The sequence below is a fragment of the Bos grunniens genome, chromosome 8 (genome assembly GCF_055505025.1).
Source record: "Bos grunniens cultivar Pamir isolate PY7600 chromosome 8, Bosgru_T2T1.0, whole genome shotgun sequence".
NCBI classification, from domain to species: domain Eukaryota; kingdom Metazoa; phylum Chordata; class Mammalia; order Artiodactyla; family Bovidae; genus Bos; species Bos grunniens.
In genome coordinates this window covers 80678900-80700055 of record NC_141172.1, presented here as the reverse complement: position 1 = coordinate 80700055, position 21156 = coordinate 80678900, and the positions used below count along the sequence as shown (strand labels likewise).

The following is a 21156-nucleotide window of genomic DNA, read 5'->3' as shown; positions in this document are numbered from 1 at the left end:
AACGCTCTTGTCACTGGTACCAGCCTTGTCATGGTGAATGGGCTTGCATAACTCTGTGAAGTTATGAGCCATACTGTGCAGGGCCACTCAGGACAGATGAGTCATAGTGAAGAGATGTGACAAAATGTGGTCGACTGGAGGAGGCAATGGCAACACACTCCAGTATTTTTGCCAGGAGAACTCCATGAACAGTATGAAAAGATAAAAACATATGACACTAGAGGATGAGCCCCTCAGGTTGGAAGGCATCTAATATGATACTGGGAAGAATGAAGGGCAATTACTAACAGGTTCAGAAAGAATGAAGCCGCTGATCAAGGAGGAGACGGCAAGACTGAACATCTGTTTCTTAGTAGATGTTAGTGAACATTACATGTTAGGAATTAGTAAACTAAAATGGATGGGAATGGGTGAATTTAATTCAGGTAATCATTGTATCTACTACTGTGAGTAAGAATCCATTAGAAGAAATGGAGTAACCCTTATAACAACAAAAGTGTCTGAAATGCAATACTTTGGAGCAACCTCAAAAATGGCAGAATGATCTTAGTTCATTTTCAAGGCAAACCATTCAGCGTGACAGTAATCTAAGTCTATGCCCCAACCACTGACGGTGAAGAAGCTGAAGTTGACCAGTTCTGTGAAGATCTACAACACATTTGGGAACTAGAACCAATAAAAGATGTCCTTTTCATCATAGGGGATTGTAAAAATAAGGAATGCAAAACTAGGAAGTCAAGAGATGCCTGGAGTAACAGTCAGGTTTGGTCTTGGAGTACAAGATGAAACAAGGCAAAGACTAACAGAATGTTGTCAAGAGAAAGCAATGGTCAGAGCAAACATCCTCTTACAACAGCACAAGCGAGGACTCTACACATGGACATCACCAGATGGTCAATATTGAAATCAGATTATGTTCTTTGCAGCCAAAGATGCAGAAGCTCTATACAGTCAGTGAAGACAAGACTGGGAGCTGACTGTAGCTCAGGTCATGAGTTCCTTATTGCAAAATTCAGGTTTAAATTGAAAAAAGTAGTGGAAACCACTAGGCTATTCAGTTCAGTTCAGTTCAGTAGCTCAGTCGTGTCCAACTCTTTGCAACCTCAGGGACTGCAGCACGCCATTCCTCCCTGTCCATCACCAACTCCTGGAGCTTAATCAAACTCATGTCCATTTCATCTTCTCTGATCCCCTTCTCCTCCTGCTTCCATCTTTCCCAGCACCAGAGTCTTTTCAAATGAGTCAATTCTTCACATCAGGTGGCCAAAGTATTTGAATTTCAGCTTCAACATCAGCATCAGTCCTTCCAATGAATATTCAAATGATTTCCAAAGAATAGCAAGGAGAGATAAGAAAGCCTTCCTCAGTGATCAATGCAAACAAATAGAGGAAAACAACAGAATAGGAAAGACTAGAGATCTCTTCAAGAAAATTAGAGATACCAAGCGAACATTTCATGCAAAGATGGGCTCAATAAAGGATAGAAATGGTATGCACCTAACAGAAGCAGAAGATATTAAGATGTGGCAAGAATACACAGAAGAACTATTCAAAAAAGATCTTCACAACCCAGATAATCACAATGGTGTGATCACTCACCTAGAGCCAGACATCCTGGAATGTGAAGTCAAGTGGGGTAAAGGAACAGGATAAATGCCCACCAAACCAAACAAAAGAGGAAGAGATAGGGAATCTACCTGATAAAGAATTCCAAATAATGATACTAAAAATGATCCAAAACCTTGAATACAAATTGGAGTTACAGATAAATAGCCTGGAGACAAGGATCGAGAAGATGCAAGAAAGGTATAACAAGGACCTAGAAGAAACAAAAAAGAGTCAATATATAATGAATAATGCAATAAATGAGATAAAAAACACTCTGGAGGGAACCAACAGTAGAATAACAGAGGCAGGAGATAGGATAAGTGAGATAGAAGATAGAATGGTGAAATAAATGAAACAGAGAGGAAAAAAGAAAAAAGAATGAAAAGAAATGAAGACAACCTCAGAGACCTCTGGGACAATGTTAAATGCCCCAACATTTGAATCATAGGAGTCCCAGAAAAAGAAGACAAAAAGAAAGACCATGAGAAAATATTTGAGGAGATAATAGTTGAAAACTTCCCTAAAATGGGGAAGGAATCCAAGTCCAAGAAACCCAGAGAGTCCCAAACAGGATAAACCCAAGGCGAAATACCCCAAGACACATACTAATCAAATTAACGAAGATCAAACACAAAGAACAAATATTAAAAGCACCAAGGGAAAAACAACAAATAACACACAAGTGGATTCCCATAAGGATAGCAGCTGATCTTTCAATAGAAACTCTTCAGGCCAGGAGGGAATGGCAGGACTTATTTAAAGTGATGAAAGAAAATAACCTACCACCCAGATTACTGTATCCAGCAAGGATGCCACTCAAATATGAAGGAGGAAAAAAAAACAAATATGAAGGAGGAATCAAAAGCTTTACAGACAAGCAAAAGCTGAGCGAATTCAGCACCACCAAACCAGCTCTCCAACAAATGCTAAAGGATCTTCTCTAGACAGGAAACACAAAAAGGGTGTATAAACTCAAACCCAAAAACAATAAAGTAAATGGCAACGGGATCATACTTATCAATAATTACCTTAAATGTAAATGGGTTGAATGCCCCAACCAAAAGACAAAGACTGGCTGAATGGATACAAAAACAAGACCCCTATATATGTTGTCTACAAGAGATCCACCTCGAAACAAGGGACACATACAGACTGAAAGTGAAGGGCTGGAAAAAGATATTCCACGCAAATAGAGACCAAAAGAAAGCAGGAGTAGCAATACTCATATCAGATAAAATAGACTTTAAAACAAAGGCTGTGAAAAGAGACAAAGAAGGACACTACATAATGATCAAAGGATCAATCCAAGAAGAGGATATAACAATTGTAAATATATATGCACCCAACATAGGAACACCACAATATGTAAGACAAATGCTAACAAGTATGAAAGGGGAAATTAAATAACACAATAATAGTGGGAGACTTTAATACCCCACTCACACCTATGGACAGATCAACTAAACAGAAAATTAACAAGTAAACACAAACTTTAAATGATACAATAGACCAGTTAGACCTAATTGATATTTATAGGATATTGCACCCCAAAACAATGAATTTCACCTTTTTCTCAAGCGCACATAGAACCTTCTCCAGGACAGATCACATCCTGGGCCATAAATCTAGCCTTGGTAAATTTTAAAAAAATGGAAATCATTCCAAGCATCTTTTCTAACCACAGTGCAGTAAGATTACATGTCAATTACAGGAGAAAAACTATTAAAAATTCCAACATATGGAGGCTGAACAACACGCTGCTGAATAACCAATAAATCACAGAAGAAATAAAAAAGAAATTAAAATATGCATTGAAATGAATGAAAATGAAAACACAACAACCCAAAACCTATGGGACACTGTAAAAGCAGTGCTAAGGGGAAGGTTCATAGCAATACAGGCTTACCTCAAGAAACAAGAAAAAAGTCAAATAAATAACCAACTGTACACCTAAAGCAACTAGAAAAGGAAGAAATGAAGAACCCCAGGGTTAGTAGAAGGAAAGAAATCATTAAAATTAGGGCGGAAATAAATGCAAAAGAAACAAAAGAGACCATAGTAAAAACCAACAAAGCCAAAAGCTGGTTCTTTGAGAAGATAAATAAAATTGACAAACCATTAGCCAGACTCATCAAGAAACAAAGGGAAAAAAATCAAATCAACAAAATTAGAAACTAAAACGGAGAGATCACAACAGACATCACAGAAATACAAAGAATCATAAGAGACTATTATCAGCAACTATATGCAAATAAAGCGGACAACTTGGAAGAAATGGACAAATTCTTAGAAAGAACAACTTTCCAAAACTGAACCAGGAAGAAATAGAAAATCTTAACAGACCCATCACAAGCATGGAAACTGAAACTGTAATCAGAAATCTTCCAACAAACAAAAGCCCAGGACCAGACGGCTTCACAGCTGAATTCTACCAAAAATTTAGAGAAGAGCTAACATCTATCCTAGTCAAACTCTTCCAGAAAATTGCAGATGAAGGTAAACTTCCAAACTCATTCTATGAGGCCACCATCACCCTAATACCAAAACCTGACAAAGACGCCACAAAAAAAGAAAACTATAGGCCAATATCACTGATGAACATAGATGCAAAAATCCTTAACAAAATTCTAGCAAACAGAATCCAACAACATATTAAAAAGATCTGTGACCAAGTGGGCTTTATCCCAGGGATGCAAGGATTCTTCAATATCTGCAAATCAGCAATGTAATACACCACATTAACAAATTGAAAGATAAAAACCATATAATTATCTCAATAGATGCAGAGAAAGCCTTTGACAAAATTCAACATCCATTTATGATAAAAACCCTCCAGAAAGCAGGAATAGAAGGAACATACCTCAACATAATAAAAGCTATATATGACAAACCCACAGCAAACATTATCCTCAATGGTGAAAAATTGAAAGCATTTCCCCTAAAGTCAGGTACAAGATAAGGGTGTCCACTCTCACCACTACTATTCAACATAGTTTTGGAAGTTTTGGCCACAGCAATCAGAGCAGAAAAAGAAATAAAAGGAATCCAGGTTGGAAAAGAAGAATCAAAACTCTCACTGTTTGCAGATGACATGATCCTTTACATAGAAAACCCTAAAGCCTCCACCAGAAAATTACTAGAGCTAATCAATGAATATAGTAAAGTTGCAGGATATAAAATCAACACACAGAAATCCCTTGCATTCCTATACACTAACAATGAGAAAACAGAAAGAGAAATTAAGGAAACAATTCCATTCACCATTGCAATCAAAAGAATAAAATACTTAGGAATATATCTACTTAAAGAAACAAAAGACCTGTATATAGAAAACTATAAAACACCAGTGAAATAAATCAAAGACGACACAAATAGATGGAGAAATATACCATGTTCATGGATCGGAAGAATCAATATAGTGAAAATGAGTATACTACCCAAAGCAATCTATAGATTCAATGCAATCTCTATCAAGCTACCAAGGGTATTTTTCAGAGATCTAGAACAAATAATTTCACAATATGTAGGGAAATACAAAAAACTTCAAATAGCCAAAGCAATCTTGAGAAAGAAGAATGGAACTGGAGGAATCAACCTGCCTGACTTCAGGCTATACTATAAAGCTGCAGTCATCAAGACCGTATGGTACTGGCACAGAGACGGAGTATAGATCAGTGGAACAAAATAGAAAGCCCAGAGATAAATCCATGCACCTATGGACACGTTATCCTTGATGAAGGAGGCAAGAATATACAATGGAGAAAAGACAATCTCTTTAACAAGTGGTGCTGGGAAAACTGGTCAATCACTTGTAAAAGAATGAAACTAGAACACTTTCTAACACCATACACAAAAATAAACTCAAAATGGGTTAAAGATCTAAATGTAAGACCAGAAACTATAAAACTCCTAGAGGAGAACATAGGCAAAACACTCTCTGACATATATCACAGCAGGATCCTCTATGACCCACCTCCTAGAATATTGAAAATAAAACCAAAAATAAACAAATGGGACCTAATTAAAATTAAACACAACAAAGGAAACTATAAGCAAGGTGAAAAGACAGCCTTCAGAATGGGAGAAAATAATAGCAAATGAAGCAACAGCCAAAAATTAATCTCAAAAATATACAAGCAACTCCTGCAGCTCAATTCCAGAAAAGTAAATGACCCAATCAAAAAATGGGCCAAAGAACTAAATAGAGATTTCTCCAAAGAAGACATACAGATGGCTAACAAACACATGAAAAGATGCTCAACATCACTCATTATCAGAGAAATGCAAATCAAAACCACAATGAGGTGCCATTTCACGCCAGTCAGAATGGCTGTGATCCAAAAGTCTACAATCAATAAATGCTGGAGAGGGTGTGGAGAAAAGGGAACCCTCTTACACTGTTGGTGGGAATGCAAACTAGTACAGCCACTATGGAGAGCAGTGTGGACATTCCTTAAAAACTGGAAATAGAACTGCCATATGACCCAGCAATCCCACTGCTGGGCATACACACCGAGGAAACCAGAATTGAAAGAGACACATGTATCCCAATGTTCATCGCAGCACTGTTTACAATAACCAGTACATGGAAGCAACCTAGATGTTCATTAGCAGTTGAATGGATAAGAAAGCTGTGGTACATATACACAATGGAGTATTACTCAGCCATTAAAAAGAATACATTTGAATCAGTTCTAATGAGGTGGTGAAACTGGAGCCTATTATACAGTGAAGTAAGCCAGAAAGAAAAACACCAATACAGTATACTAGCGCATATATATGGAATATAGAAAGATGGTAATGATAATCCTGTATGTGAAACAGCAAAAGAGACACAGATGTATAGAACAGTCTTTTGGACTCTAAGGGAGAGGGTGAGGGTAGGATGATATAGGAGAATGACACAGAAACATGTAAATTATCAAATGTGAAATGAATCACCAGTCCAGGTTCGATCCATGATACAGGATGCTCGGGGCTGGTACATGGGGATGACCCAGAGGGATGGGATGGGGATGAAGGTGGGAGAGGGGTACAGGATGGGGAACACAGGTACACCCATGGCGGATTCATGTCAATGTATGGCAAAACCAATACAATATTGTAAAGTAAAGTAAATAAATAAAACTGAGATTAAAAAAAATGAAGTCAAATGGGCCTTAGGAAGTATCACTATGAACAAAGCTAGTGGAGGTGATGGAATTCCAGTTGAGCTATTTAAAATCCTAAAAGATGATGCTGTGAAAGTGCTGCACTCAATACGCCAGCAATTTTGGAAAACTCAGCAGTGGCCACAGGACTGGAAAAGGTCAGTTTTCATTCCAATCCCAAAGAAAGGCAATACCAAAGAATGCTCAAACTACCACACAATTGCACTCATCTTACATGCTAGCAAAGTAATGCTCAAAATTCTCCAAGCCAGGCTTCAGCAATATGTGAACCATGGACTTCCAGATGTTTGAGCTGGTTTTAGAAAAGGCAGAGGAATCAAAGATCAAATTGCCAAAATTCACTGAATCATCGAAAAAGCAAGAGAGTTACAGAAAAACATCTATTTCTGCTTTATTGACTATGCCAAAGCCTTTGATTGTGTGGGTCACAATAAACTGGAAAATTCTGAAAGAGATGGGAATACCAGACCACCTGATCTGCCTCTTGAGAAATTTGTATGCAGGTCAGGAAGCAACAGTTAGAACTGGACATGGAACAACAGACTGGTTCCAAATAGGAAAAGGAGTACGTCAAGGCTGTATATTGTCACCCTGTTTATTTAACTTATATGCAGAGTACATCATGAGAAACGCTGGACTGGAAGAAACACAAGCTGGAATCAAGATTGCTGGGAGAAATCTCAATAACCTCAGATATGCAGATGACACCACCCTTATGGCAGAAAGTGAAGAGGAACTCAAAAGCCTCTTGATGAAAGTGAAAGTGGAAAGTGAAAAAGTTGGCTTAAAGCTCAACATTCAGAAAACGAAGATCATGGCATCCGGTCCCATCACTTCATGGGAAATAGATGGGGAAACAGTGGAAACAGTGTCACACTTTATTTTTCTGGGCTCCAAAATCACTACAGATGGTCACTGCAGCCATGAAATTAAAAGACGCTTACTCCTTGGAAGGAAAGTTATGACCAACCTAGATAGCATATTCAAAAGCAGAGCTGTTACTTTACCAACAAAGGTTCATCTAGTCAAGGCTATGGTTTTTCCTGTGGTCATGTATGGATGTGAGAGTTGGACTGTGAAGAAGGCTGAGTGCCGAAGAATTGATGGTTTTGAACTGTGGTGTTGGAGAAGACTCTTGAGAGTCCCTTGGACTGCAAGGAGATCTAACCAGTCCATTCTGAAGGAGATCAGCCCCAGGATTTCTTTGGAGGGAATGATGCTGAAGCCGAAACTCCAGTACTTTGGCCACCTCATGGGAAGAGTTGACTCATTGGAAAAGACTCTGATGCTGGGAGGGATTGGGGGCAGGAGGAGAAGGGGACGACAGAGGATGAGATGGCTGGATGACATCACTGACTCGATGGATGTGAGTCTGAGTGAACTCTGGGAGTTGGTGATGGACAGGGAGGCCTGGCGTGCTGCGATTCATGGGGTCACAAAGAGTCAGACACCACTGAGCGACTGATCTGATCTGATCTGATGATATTTCCAGTAGTCATGTATGGATGTGAGAGTTGGACCCTAAAGGATGTTGAGCGCTGAATAATTGATGCTTTGCATTGAGGTGCTGAAACAGACTCTTGAGAGTCCCTTGGACTACAAGGAGATAAAATCAGTCAATTCTAAAGGAAATCAACCCTGAATATTCATTGGGAGGACTAATGCTGAAGCTGAAGCTCCAATACTTTGGCCACCTGATGGTAAGAGCAGATTCATTGGAAAAGACCCTGATGATTGAGAAAGATTGAAGGCAAAAGGAGAAAAGGGTGGCAAAGGATGAGATGGTTAGAAAGCATCACAGACTCAATGGACATGAATATAAGCAAACTTGGGGAGATAGAGGAGGATGGAGGGGCCTGGCATGCTGCAGGCCATGGAGTCTCAAAGAGCGGGATACTACTTAGTGACTGACCACCACCAACAACAAACCATAAGTTTATTTTTCATGTCTGTAACTCTATTTCTGCTTATATGTGGAATCTACAAAAAAAAAAAAAAAGAGTGGGCTTCCCTGGTGGCTCAGATGGTAAAGAATCTGACTGCAATTCAGGAGACCTGGTTTCAATCCCTGGGTCAGGAATTTGCCTTGGAGAAGGAAATGGCTACCCACTCCAGTATTCTTGCCTGGGAAATCCCATGGACAGAGGGGTCTGGCAGGCTACCACCCATGGGGTCACAAAGATTCAGACATGACTGAGCGACTAACAACACACATAAAAAAAGAGCACAAATAAATTTATTTACAAAGTGTGGCTTCTCTTGTGCAGAGAGTGGGTGTGTAGACGAGTGGGCTCAGTAGTTGCAGCACTGAGCTGTAGAACACGGGTCCAGTGCTTGTGGCACATGGGCTTAGTTCTTCCGAGGCATGTGGGATCTTTTTGGAACAGGGATCGAACTGGCGTCCTCTGCATTGACAGGCAGATTTGCATTTACACCACCAGGGAAGTCCTAAAACTTTATCTTTTATTGTTTTTTTTTTTTTGGCCCCACCATACAATTTGTGGAATCTCATTTCCCTGACCAGAGATTGAACCTGGGCCATTACAGTGAAAGCCTGGAATCCTAACCACTGAACCACCAGGGAACTCCCTAAATGTAAAACTTTAAAAAATTATAGTAAAACATAAGATAAAAATCTCTAGGAATTAAGGCTTAAGTTCTTAGACCTAATTCCAAAATTATGATCCATAAAATTTTTAAAAATGATAGTTGGATTTCATTAAAATTTAAAACTTTTGCTCTGCAAAAAGCTCTGTTAAGGGGATGAATATAAAAACTATAGAGAATATTTGTAAACTACATGCCTGCAGAGGACTCATACCTAGAATATAAAAGAAGTTCAAAAGTCAACTGTAAAAATGCCAAACAGTTCACTTAGAACATGGAATATGAAGAGACATGTCACAGAACAGGTAAGATAAGTTTTTTGGCAAATAAGCACATGAAAAATGTCCAACATCACAAGTCATTAGGAAAATGCAAATTAGCAAATGCAAATTAAGTGCTATATCTTTATGTGGTGGTATGTACATAATCCACTCATGTTAAAATGCCATAGAGCTATACATACACTTAATACCAATGTCAGTTCCTGGTTTTCATATTGTACTATCATAAAATATATAAAATGTAACTATTTGGGGAAATTGGGTGAAAGGTACACAAGATCTCTCTGTATTACCTGTGCAACTTCCTGTGGATCTATAATTATTTTTAAGTAAAAACTTAGGAGAAATTTTTTAAAAATTTATTTTATTTTTGGCTGTGCTGGATCTTCATCGTTGTGTGAAGACTTTGTCTAGTTGCTGCAAGAAGGAGCTACTCTCTCGTTGCAGCGTGCAGGCTTCTTTTTGTTGTGGCTTCTCGTGTTGCAGCGCACGGGGTCTAGGGTACGCAGGCTTCAGTAGTTGTGGCTTGCAGGCTCTAAAATGTGGGCTCAGTAGTTGTGATGCATGGGTTTAGTTGCCTGGTGGCATGTGGAATCTTCCTGTGCAACCTGTGTTCCCAGGATTGGCAGGCAGACTCTTAACCACGGATCACCACGGAGTCCAAAAATGTTTTTTAAATTTAGGAAAAACCTAAACTTGAAGTGACAGAGATTGATTAAATTTGGGGTGTCCATACAATAGCCTGTTCAGCATACTGGTGAAAAAGTATATATGAGTGTGAATAAAATTGCGTATGTATATGTGTGTATGAACTGAATGCAACAACCACGGGCCAGATTGCACTAGGAGGTAGGAAAGCAGATGTAAACAAGACAGAACTGCCAGTATGGGAGCTTACAGTCTATTTAGGAAGCCAGTCATCAATCACGCTAATAAGTTATGTTGGGAGTGTCAGAGGAAAAGCATTGAGTACCCAGAAGACCAGGAGGATGGTCAGGAGATGGTGGGGAGGGTGACACTCAAGTTGCTCCAGGAACCATTTGTCAAGACGGGCAGCAATGGGAGAAGATCAGGAATTTGGGGAGGGGTGGGTGAGAAGGGGCAGATAAGTCCATCTCAGACATGTTAATATTGAGGCAACTGTGGAATACCTGAGCAGGAATGTCTGATGGGCAGGTGGCTCCAAGGCTGGGCTCTCAGGGTAGATGGAGCTGTAGGTCTGGGAGGCAGCATCTGTGTGGGGCTTAGGATTTTGGCTGCAGGTGAGATGGCCAAGAAGTGTGTAGAATATAAAGAGAAGAGATCTCTATTAGTTAGGACTCTGTTATAAATGTCAGGGATGAGTCAGGAAACCCCAAAGCTTCAGAGAGGGACTGGACCAGAGAAGGTCAGGCCAGGAGAGCTTTTTCCCTTGAAGTCTCTCATCTCACCTTCCCAGTTTTCTCTTGTTCTCTAGCCAGTGGCAGAGGAAAGATGGTCACCCAATAACTTCTATGTGGATATTCACCAGAATGCTGTAGCCCCAAACAGATTTCTGGAACATAGAGTGGGCCAGTTGGAGTCATCACATTCCACAAGGTGGCAATGAAGAAAGTTCTTTAGATGGTCTGGCTGGATATTCTGAGTGCTGGGAAGAACCAGGAGGAGCACTGACGTTTAAAAGGTCAGAAGAAGAGGAGTTGGCAAAAGCAAATGAGAAGGCATATGGAGAGTCTTAGAAAGAAATTCAGAAAAGAGGGAAGTGGACAGAAGCTCAGGAGAGACACATTTCATGAATGAGGTAGCAGCCACTGGATCCAGTGCTGCCAAAAGGCAGAGTAAGAGGAAGACTGGAAAGTGTATGCCCAATTTAGTGGCAGCCTGCAGTGAGGACAGGAGAAGGGAGATAACCAGTGTAGACAGATGTTCTCCATCCCAAAACCAAGATGAAGACAGAGATGGGGCAATAGCTTGAGGGAAGCCCTGGGTCTAGAAAGTACTGTTTAAATTTTTCTAAGACCAGTGAACTAAAGAGCCTCTTGATGAAAATGAAAGAGGAGAGTGAAAAAGTTGGCTTAAAACTCAACATTCAGAAAACTAAGATCATGGCATCCGGTCCCATCACTTTATGGCAAATAGATGGGGAAACAATGGAAACAGTGAGAGATTTTATTTTGGGGGGCTCCAAAATCACTGCAGATGGTAACTACAGCCATGAAATTAAAAGACGCTTGTTCATTACAAGAAAAACTATGAGCAACCTAGACAGAGTATTAAAAAGCAGAGATGTTACTTTGCCAACAAAGGTCCATCTAGTCAAAGCTATGGTTTTTCCAGCAGTCATGTATGGATGTGAGAGTTGAACTATAAAAAAGCTGAGCACCAAAGAATTGATGCTTTTGAACTGTGGTGTTGGAGAAGACTCTTGAGAGTCCCTTGGACTGCAAGGAGATCCAACCAGTCCATTCTAAAGAAGATCAGTCCTAAATATTCATTGGAAGGACTGATGCTGAAGCTGTACTCTAATACTTTGGCCACCTGATGTGAAGAACTAACTCATTTTAAAGACCCTGATGCTGGGAAAGATTGAAGGCAGGAGGAGAAGGGGACAACAGAGGATGAGATGGTTGGATGGCATCACCGGCCCATTGACATGAGTTTAGGCAAGCTCTGGGAGTTGTTGATGGACAGGGAGGCCTGGCGTGCTGAAGTCCATGGGGTCACGAAGAGTTGGACACGACTGAGAGGCTGAACTGAACTGAAGGCTGGTGAGGTCTATTTGTAAGTCAAAGCCAGAGGAGCCAAAGGGGGAGGAGTGGTTCTTTTCAAGCCCTAGTGCAGAGTCTAGAGGACCAAGGACAAGGTGTGATGCCAAGCGGAGGCTGCAGGATCCCAGCTCTGAGAAAGAATAGGCTCTAGTTTGGGAGAAATCGGAGAACAGAACTCTGGTTTCATACACAGAAAACGTAATCCTTCTGATGACTAAAATGAAGATATTTCAGAAACTTCAATGGGAAAAACTAAAGATTTTAATTAAAAAATCCAATTCTGCCTTTGACTTCTACTTTGCTGAAAGTCCTTAGGAGATCATGCTGTAGAGCAGTAGCTCCCACACTTTAGTGTGGAAGGTTGATTCTGAGGGCCCATGGTTTCTGATTCTGTAGGCCTGGGGTGAGGTTCAAGAATTTGCATTTCCAAGATCCCAGGTGATAATGCTGCTTCTTAACCACATTGAGAATCATTTCTCTAGAGCCTGGTTCTCAGAATTTGTATGTGGCCTGGGAATCTGGAAATAAAGTAAATTTATCGAGTACATGTGCAAGTTGCATAAAAATGTATCTAGCTCTAAGAAAAAAAAAAGGTTAGAAAGAATGCAAGATTGTGAAAGTAAGGAAAAAATATTAAAGGGAATACACTGTTTTAATTTTTTAATTAATGGTTTTTGTAGTCCTGAGGAAATATGAAAATAACAAAAATATTAAAAGGAATGTGGTATCTTTAAAGAAGGATAAAATTTGGTGTAAATGTGGCATCTTTAAAGAAGGATAAAATTTGGTGTAAAAACAAAGGCCTTAAGGGAATCCCTGATCATCCAGTGGTTAGGACTCTGTGCTTTCACTGCCAAGCATGGGAGTTCAATCCCTGGGAGGGGAGCTAAGATCTCAGAAGCTGCACAGCATGGCCAAAAAAAGAAAAGTCATTGTGATTTTACTAGCGGACAGCAAACTCGGCCCCATATTCCAAATGCTGTTGAGAAGAATGCTGGCTTCCCACCAAGAGGCTTGGGTCAAGCCCCAGCTTTATTACTGTCTGGTTTCAAGATGCTGTGTACCTTTCTGACCTCCTTCTCTTCTCTTTCAGAAGAAGAGAAAAGTTCTCTTTGAAAAACAAAAATTCTCTTTCAAAAAAATTTTATAGAGCCTCTTCATTGTTTCATAAAACATAATGTGAAAGTGCTGTGCCTTAGGGAAGCAAAATTTTCCACCCCCAAAAGTGTCTCTATGGCACGAAAATTCATTTAGGCTGATTATTTTTAAGGCCCGAAAGACTCAGGAAGAACCTTTAATCTACACCCCAGTTGCCTAAAACAATGTGGATAGTAAGATATTGTTTCCGGAAGGGAGCTATTACCATCCGTATTATAGTATGAAACTAGGCTTGTAGACTGGGAGGAACTTAGCAGAATCTGTTTGTTAGAATTGCACTCTGTATCCGATTGTCTCTGCAGGGTCCAGGGAACATTTGTTTACCAAACATTTGCTTTTCCATCTCCGTGTGAATTGTCTTCCTCACCTTTGAAGTCCCAAGCCACTACCTCCAACATCCTCTTTTGTCTTTAACTGATGAGGAGGGCTTTAGACATTTTGGCAAGTTACAGTTTTCCTGGGTCTCTCCCATGTATACATATTACTAAACCTTTTTTTGTTAATCCTGTTAATTTGCCTCAAATCAATATAATTCTTAGAAGAGCCTGAAGAACTTAAAAGCGTAGAGGAAAATTTCTTTCTCCCTGATAGTACTTTAAAAGATATAAAATCTCATATAATTACAACTTATTTTTTTACCTTGAAATTTTTTTTTTAAGGAACTTCTTGATGGTCCAGTAGTTAGGGCTCCATGATTGCATTCCTGGGGGCCCAGGTTAAAATCCCTGGTTGGGGAACTAAGATCTTATAAGCCACATGGCATGGCTGCCCCCCCACCACCAAATTTTTTTTTCAGGAGTTAATTATCATAATGGACATGCTTCCAATGTGTGTGTAATATTCAAGCTCACTATCATTCTCTTTCCTATGAACATAATCTGTCTTCCTAACTTTAAATGTGCTATTTTTCACTTCCATCAGTTTCCAGTTCTCTGGAATAATTCTGCTCAGGAGGAAATCTCTATGTAGTATTTCTGGACCTGTCTTTTTGTTGCAGGAAGGGAGATCCTTCCAAGGCCCAAGAGTGGGTTTTTGTCTAACACTCAGAAGTGAATTGTCCGAGGAGACACATGTGCTGACAGAGCAAGACACTTTATTGGGATGCCCTGGTTATGAGCAAGAGGGTGAGGGAACCCAGGACTGCTCTGCCACGTGGCTCCCAGTCTCAGTCTTGGGTTTTATGGGGATGGGATTAATTTCCTGGTCATCTCTGTCCAATCATTCTGACTTTGGCCTACTGGTGCACACATTGCTCAGCCAAGATGGATTCCAGCAAGGAAAATTCTGAGAGGTTGTTAGGACATGTGGTATCTCCTTTTGACCTTTTCCCAACTCTTCCAGTTGGTGGTGGCTTGTTAGTTCTGTGTTCCTTACCAGGACTTCCTGGCTTAAATAACTCATGCAAGTGGTTACTATTGTGCCTGACCAATGTGGGTGGTTTCAGTCAGTGTTTCCCCTGACATTTTAGCCAAAACTCACTGGTGTCTAGAGAAAGCACAGCCTCTAGCTGAATATCTGTGGTAGCTACTCTAGTAAACAGATGGGAGAAAATCGAATGACAGAAGCAGTAAGGCCAACAATTTTTGATTTGATCCTTGCATAGGAAGCACCACAGTCTTTGGGTATGGTGATCTTTGGGAAGCAAGTTTGGAGCTTCAACTTGTCACGTGTCATACTTATTTGCTCTGTGTGTGAAGCTGAAGCTAGTTGGATCTGTTGCTCTGAAAATAGTTCATTCAGATCTGCCCATTCACTTTTCCTTCAAAGCTCCTCTCACATTTGCCATCCATAATGATGTTAAGGTGTAGAACCAGAGCCCGAGTGTTCCTGCAAACATTCCCCTCTCCCCTACTGCTTCCAAAGTGTGTGCAGTGTAGTCAGAATCTTAGACGATGGTGGAAAAAGAACTGAGCAACCCCAGTGGCCACGTTCCTGCCTCTCCTTCCCCCATCCAATCAGCTCCTCACAGTGGGGGCAGGAAGTTCACTCTCTTTGTTTCCAAATTCATAAGATTTGCTTCCTTGCTTTTTTGAGCATAAGAAGGTAGGGAAGGACAAGCCCTTCAGGAGATCCTTGGAAAAGCAGGTTGTGAAATCCAGTCTCATCTGCGGCTCCCCCCTTCCGTCAAGAACCTTTGCTGCTTCTCCCTTGGATGCCTGCCTCATCCTGTCTCACTGAATTCACACTTCTATGCACACTGTTAGCTAACAAGAGAGGCTTCCTCAAGAAAATGTCCAGATTTGTAGACTTGGGCCCTAAGGTGGGAACAGGCAGGGGCAGAGCCTTGAAGGGGCAGCTACCTGGGTTGATTCCAGCTCCGTCTGATGTTGGGTGAATTATCCAATCACTCAGGCTCTAAGTTTTTCATCTGTATGATGGAGACCATAAAGATACCTATCTCGGAGTGCCGTTGTGTATGTATAATGAGATATTGCACAAAATCAGAGCTCAATGACCTTGGTCATTATAATCATTAGGGAGCATGGCTTATGATTTTTAAGAAAGGCTGTGATTTTAGCACCTTGGCATGCTCTTCTTGGCAGGAGAGAGATAACTATGTTCAAGAAATGGAGAAATCCAAGAATGGCCTTTGCAATGGCTCAGCTAGATGCAGTCATTAACATGGCAACTCGTTTCCTCCAGCTACCTTTACTGCAGCTTGAAAATCTAAGAACCGCACTTCCTTCCATGGTTCAAGTAGATCTGAAGTGCAGTTCAGTTCAGTTGCTCAGTTGTGTCTGACTTCACAGCCCCATGGACTGCAGCACATCAAGTGCCCCTGTCCATCACCAACTCCCAGAGCTTGCTCAAACTCATGTCCATCAAGTCGGTGATGCTGCCTCTGGCAAAGGGCTCTCTCCAGAGACAGTAATGTTTCTCTTTCTCTTTTGCAGACCTCAGAGGATGAGCCTTCTGAAAAGGATGCCCTGCAGCCAGGTCGCAACATTGTGGCTGCTGGCTATGCACTCTATGGAAGTGCAACCCTGGTGGCTCTTTCCACAGGGCAAGGAGTGGACCTCTTCATGCTTGACCCAGTAGGTACCTCGTGATGAAGTATGATCCTTTGTGCTTTAATTCTGTCCCCTGGGATAATTTACTGGTTATTCCTAATACTTGTTTTGGGGGGCAGGGAGTCTAGTTTGGGGGACCAACAGCATAATCTAAAAACATTAAGATCTCTGTTCATGGGAGGGTATTTGAGGGGCTCTACAAGGTTAAATGTATCACTCATGCCCTGTTTGTAAGGAATTTATTATCAAAAAAATATATTCAGCTTCTGTGGTTTGTGGAAATACAATGACTTAAGAATCCCAATGCTGCCAATTTCCAGACAGAAACATAGATTCTTTTTGTTTGTTTGTTTGATTTTTGGCCACTTTGTGCAACATGCAGGGTCTTAGTTCCCTGACCAGGGATCCAATTGGTGACCCTGCATCAGAAGGGTAGAATCTTAACCTCTGAACCACCAAGGAAGTACCAAACATGGATTCTTTACAGTAGCACCATCCAGTAGAATTTTCTGTGATAATGGTTATGTTCTGTAATCTATGCTGTCTGGTATGGCCACTAGCCTTTTGTGACCATTGAACATTTGCAGTGAGTTAGTGTGACTGAGAAACTGGGTTTTTACATTTTATTTCATTTTAATTAATTTAAATTACTACACGTGACGATTGGACTACTGGTACCCTATTGGACACCAGTTTGGACGATGTCCCCTAATATACATGTTCTTCCCAAAAGGAGGAGTCACTGGTAGAAAGCTGTTTTATCAGATCCTGTGTTATTCTCCACACTTTCCACGATGATAAAATAGCAGTAGCAGAAGAGGAAGAAGCACAACCTCTGGGTAGATGAAAAATATAACACAGTGCTGATTGGCAGAAGTAATTGGATAAAGACACAGAGTTCAAAAACAAAGATTGAGCCTTCATGGCAAATGTACATTAAAAATGTTCAGGAGATCAACTGTTCTTAAAATTTTTTATGTCAATGCTGCTGCTGCTAAGTTGCTTCAGTTGTGTCCGACTCTGTGAGACCCCATAGACAGCAGCCCACCAGGCTCCGCCGTCCCTGGGATTCTCCAGGCAAGAACACTGGAGTGGGTTGCCATTTTCTTCTCCAGTGCATGAAAGTGAAAAGTGAAAGTGAAGTCGCTTAGTCGTGTCCGACTCTTCGAGACCCCATGGACTGCAGCCTACCAGGCTCCTCCGTCCACGGGATTTTCCAGGCAAGAGTACTGGAGTGGAGTGCCATTGCCTCTCTGGAAAATACTAAAAACAATAAACAATAAATTTACTACACATACTTTTACTTGCTAACTATGAAACTCTTTTGTAATGCTATGATCAAGCTAATCCGTCATTTCATAGAAGCAAGGTATCTATTCTGAGAATTAATGATTTGGGGGGGGCGGCTCTAGAATGAAAGATTCAGTTCAGTTCAGTTCAGTCACTCAGTCGTGTCTGACTCTTTGCGACCCCCATGGACTTCAGCACGCCAGGCCTCCCTGTCCATCAACAACTCCTGGAACTTACTCAAACTCGTGTCCATCAAGTTGGTGATGCCATCCAACCATCTCATCCTCTGTCGTCCCCTTCTCCTTTTGACTTCAATCTTTCCCAGCATCAGGGTCTTTTCCAATGAGTCAGTTCTTCACATCAGGTGGCCAAAGTATTGGAGTACAGCTTCAGCATCAGTCCTTGAATGAATATTCATGACTGATCTCCTTTAGGATGGACTGGCTGGATCTCTTTGCAGTCCAAGGGACTCTCAAGAGTCTTCTCCAACACCACAGTTCAAAAGCATCAATTCTTCAGTGCTCAGTTTTTTTTATATTCCAACTCTCACATCCATACATGACTACTAGAAAAACCATAACTTTGACTAGATGGACCTTTGTTGGCAAAGTAATGTCTCTGCTTTTAATATGCTGTCTAGGTTGGTCATAGCTTTTCTTCCAGTGATCAAGCACTTTTTAATTTCATGGCTGTAGTCAGCATCTGCAGTGATTTTGGAGCCCCCCAAAATAAAATCTCTCACTGTTTCCATTGTTTCCCCATCTATTTGCCATGAAGTGATGGGACCAGATTCCATGATCTTAGTTTTCTGAATGTTGAGTTTTAAGCCAACTTTTTCACTCTCCTCTTTCACTTTCATTAAGAGGCTCTTTAGTTCACCCTGCTTATTTAACTTTTATGCAGAGTACAGCATGAGAAATGCTCAGCTGGATGAAGCACAAGCTGGAATCAAGATTGCCAGGAGAAATATCGATAACCTCAGATATGAAGAGAATACCACCCTTATGGCAGAAAGCAAAGAAGAACTAAGGAGCCTCTTGATGAAAGTGAAAGAGAAGAGTGAAAAAGTTGGCTTAAAACTCAACATTCAGAAAACTAAGATTTTGGCATCCGATCCCATCACTTCATGGCAAACAGATGGGGAAACAGTTGAAACAGTGGCTGACTTTATTTTGGGGGGCTCCAAAATCATTGCAGATGCTGACTGCAGCCATGAAATTAAAAGATGCTTACTCCTTGGAAAAAAAGTTATGATCAACCTAGACAGTGTATTAAAAAGCAGAGACAGTACTTTGCCAACAAAGGTCCATCTAGTCAAGGCTATGGTTTTTCCAGTAGTCACGTATGGATGTGAGAGTTGGACTATAAAGAAAGCTGCTGCTGCTGCTGCTGCTGCTGCTGCTAAGTCGCTTCAGTCGTGTCCGACTCTGTGTGACCCCATAGACGGCAGCCCACCAGGCTCCCCCATCCCTGGGATTCTCCACGCAAGAATACTAGAGTGGGCTGCCATTTCTTTCTCCAGTGCACGAAAGTGAAAAGTGAAAGTGAATTTGCTCAGTCGTGTCCAACTCCTAGCGACCCCATGGACTGCAGCCCACCAGGCTCCTCCGTCCATGGGATTTTCCAGGCAAGAGTACTGGAGTAGGCTGCCATTGCCTTCTCCAAAGAAAGCTGAGGACCTAAGGATTGATGCTTTTGAACTGTGGAGTTGCAGAAGACTCTTGAGAGTCCCTTGGACTGCAAGGAGATCCAACCAGTCCATCCTAAAGGTGATCAGTCCTGAGTGTTTGTTGGAAGGACTGATGTTGAAGCTGAAACTCCAATATTTTGGCCACCTGATGTGAAGAGCTAAGTCATTTGATAAGACCCTAATGCTGGGAAAGATTGAAGGAAAGAGGAGAGGGGGACTACAGAGGGTGAGATGGTTGGGTGGCATCACCGACTCAATGGACATGAGTTTGAGTGGACTCTGGGAGTTGTTTATGGACAGGGAGGCCTGGTATGCTGCAGTCCATGGAGTCGCAAAGAATCAGACACGAGTGAGCAACTGAACTGATTGAGCATCCAGTGAGTCCTCAGATACCATTCTAGGCAGTGGAGGGAGATAGTGCACTGGTCAAACAGAAATTATCTGTCAGGAGTTTACATGCTGATGCATGCGAAAGCACACAGCTCTGGTCATGGTGCCTGTGGGTGTATCATTTAGTTTGCTAATGTGCACCGAGGCTCAAGGTCTAGTGAATGTCAACTCTGTCTGCCATCTTGGATCTATTTGGTTCTAGTCAGTTTATTTTGTGTCCTTGTATTATGTCATTCTTTTAAAGACTGTGCCCTGTCCACTTCCCTCCTGTATCAATTGTCACACGCTCTCTGCTGAGCTCTCTTTATTAGCCTGAAAACCCACAAAGGACACTTGAACAAGGACCCTATGTATGAAGCTTAGGACCTGTCTGAGAGGTTGAAGCAGCATATGGCACTTGTTACAGGTAGAAAACCATGGAGGATGGCTTGCACGTTACTCAGGCAGGGCCTCACAGGACAAAGTTCCTTGGTGGGGCAACCAGAGCCTCCCTAATCTGCAAGTTTGCAGGGCTGGTAATTTGATTTTGTCAGAACACAGAGTTTGTTCAGGTACAGAGGGACTACCTCACTTAATCAAACACTTAACTGTGGTCTAAGCCACAATGAGACGTATTTGTTTACATATGACAGATATAATTTCGAAATGGCAGGGATATGGTGCCTGATCATCAGGTGCCCTCTTGTCCAAGTTGTGGAAGGCCATTTGTATACACAGTGGGTGCTAGTGATCACAGTCAGAACAAAGGTATGTATTTTCCAGGTTGGAGTAAGGCTCCACAACCATCTTCACCCCACAATACAGAACAACTTGCCAGGGTCCTAAGTGTCCACATTCCCAGCCCTGGGGTGGAAAAACAAGTGAAGACATTATTTAGACAACAGTTGTGTATCTGTCTTGATCTTTGTGGTGCTGGAGAATACCCTTGAGAGTCCCTTGGACAGCAAGGAGATCAAACCAGTCAATCCTAAAGGAAATCAACCCTGGATATTCATTGGAAGGACTGATGCTGAAGCTGAAGCTCCAATACTTGGGCCACCTGATGCGAAGAGCCAACTCATTAGAAAAGACCCTGATGCTGAGAAAGACTGATGGCAGGAAGAGAAGGGGATGATAAAGGATGAGATGGTTGGATGGCATCACTGACTCAATAGACATGAGTTTAAGCAGGCTCCAGGAGATGGACAGGGAAACATGGCATGC

The 21156-nt window shown here is 41.4% G+C and overlaps 1 protein-coding gene across 1 annotated transcript in view; it reads left to right on the top strand.

The window, feature by feature from the left end:
• Positions 1-21156, top strand: part of FBP2 (fructose-bisphosphatase 2) — a 43660-nt gene that overhangs the window by 10246 nt on the left and 12258 nt on the right. Inside the window, exon 4 of the mRNA XM_086416940.1 lies at positions 16467-16607. Within this exon, the coding sequence (XP_086273066.1) occupies positions 16467-16607 (141 nt within the window). The remainder of the gene's footprint in view (positions 1-16466; positions 16608-21156) is intronic.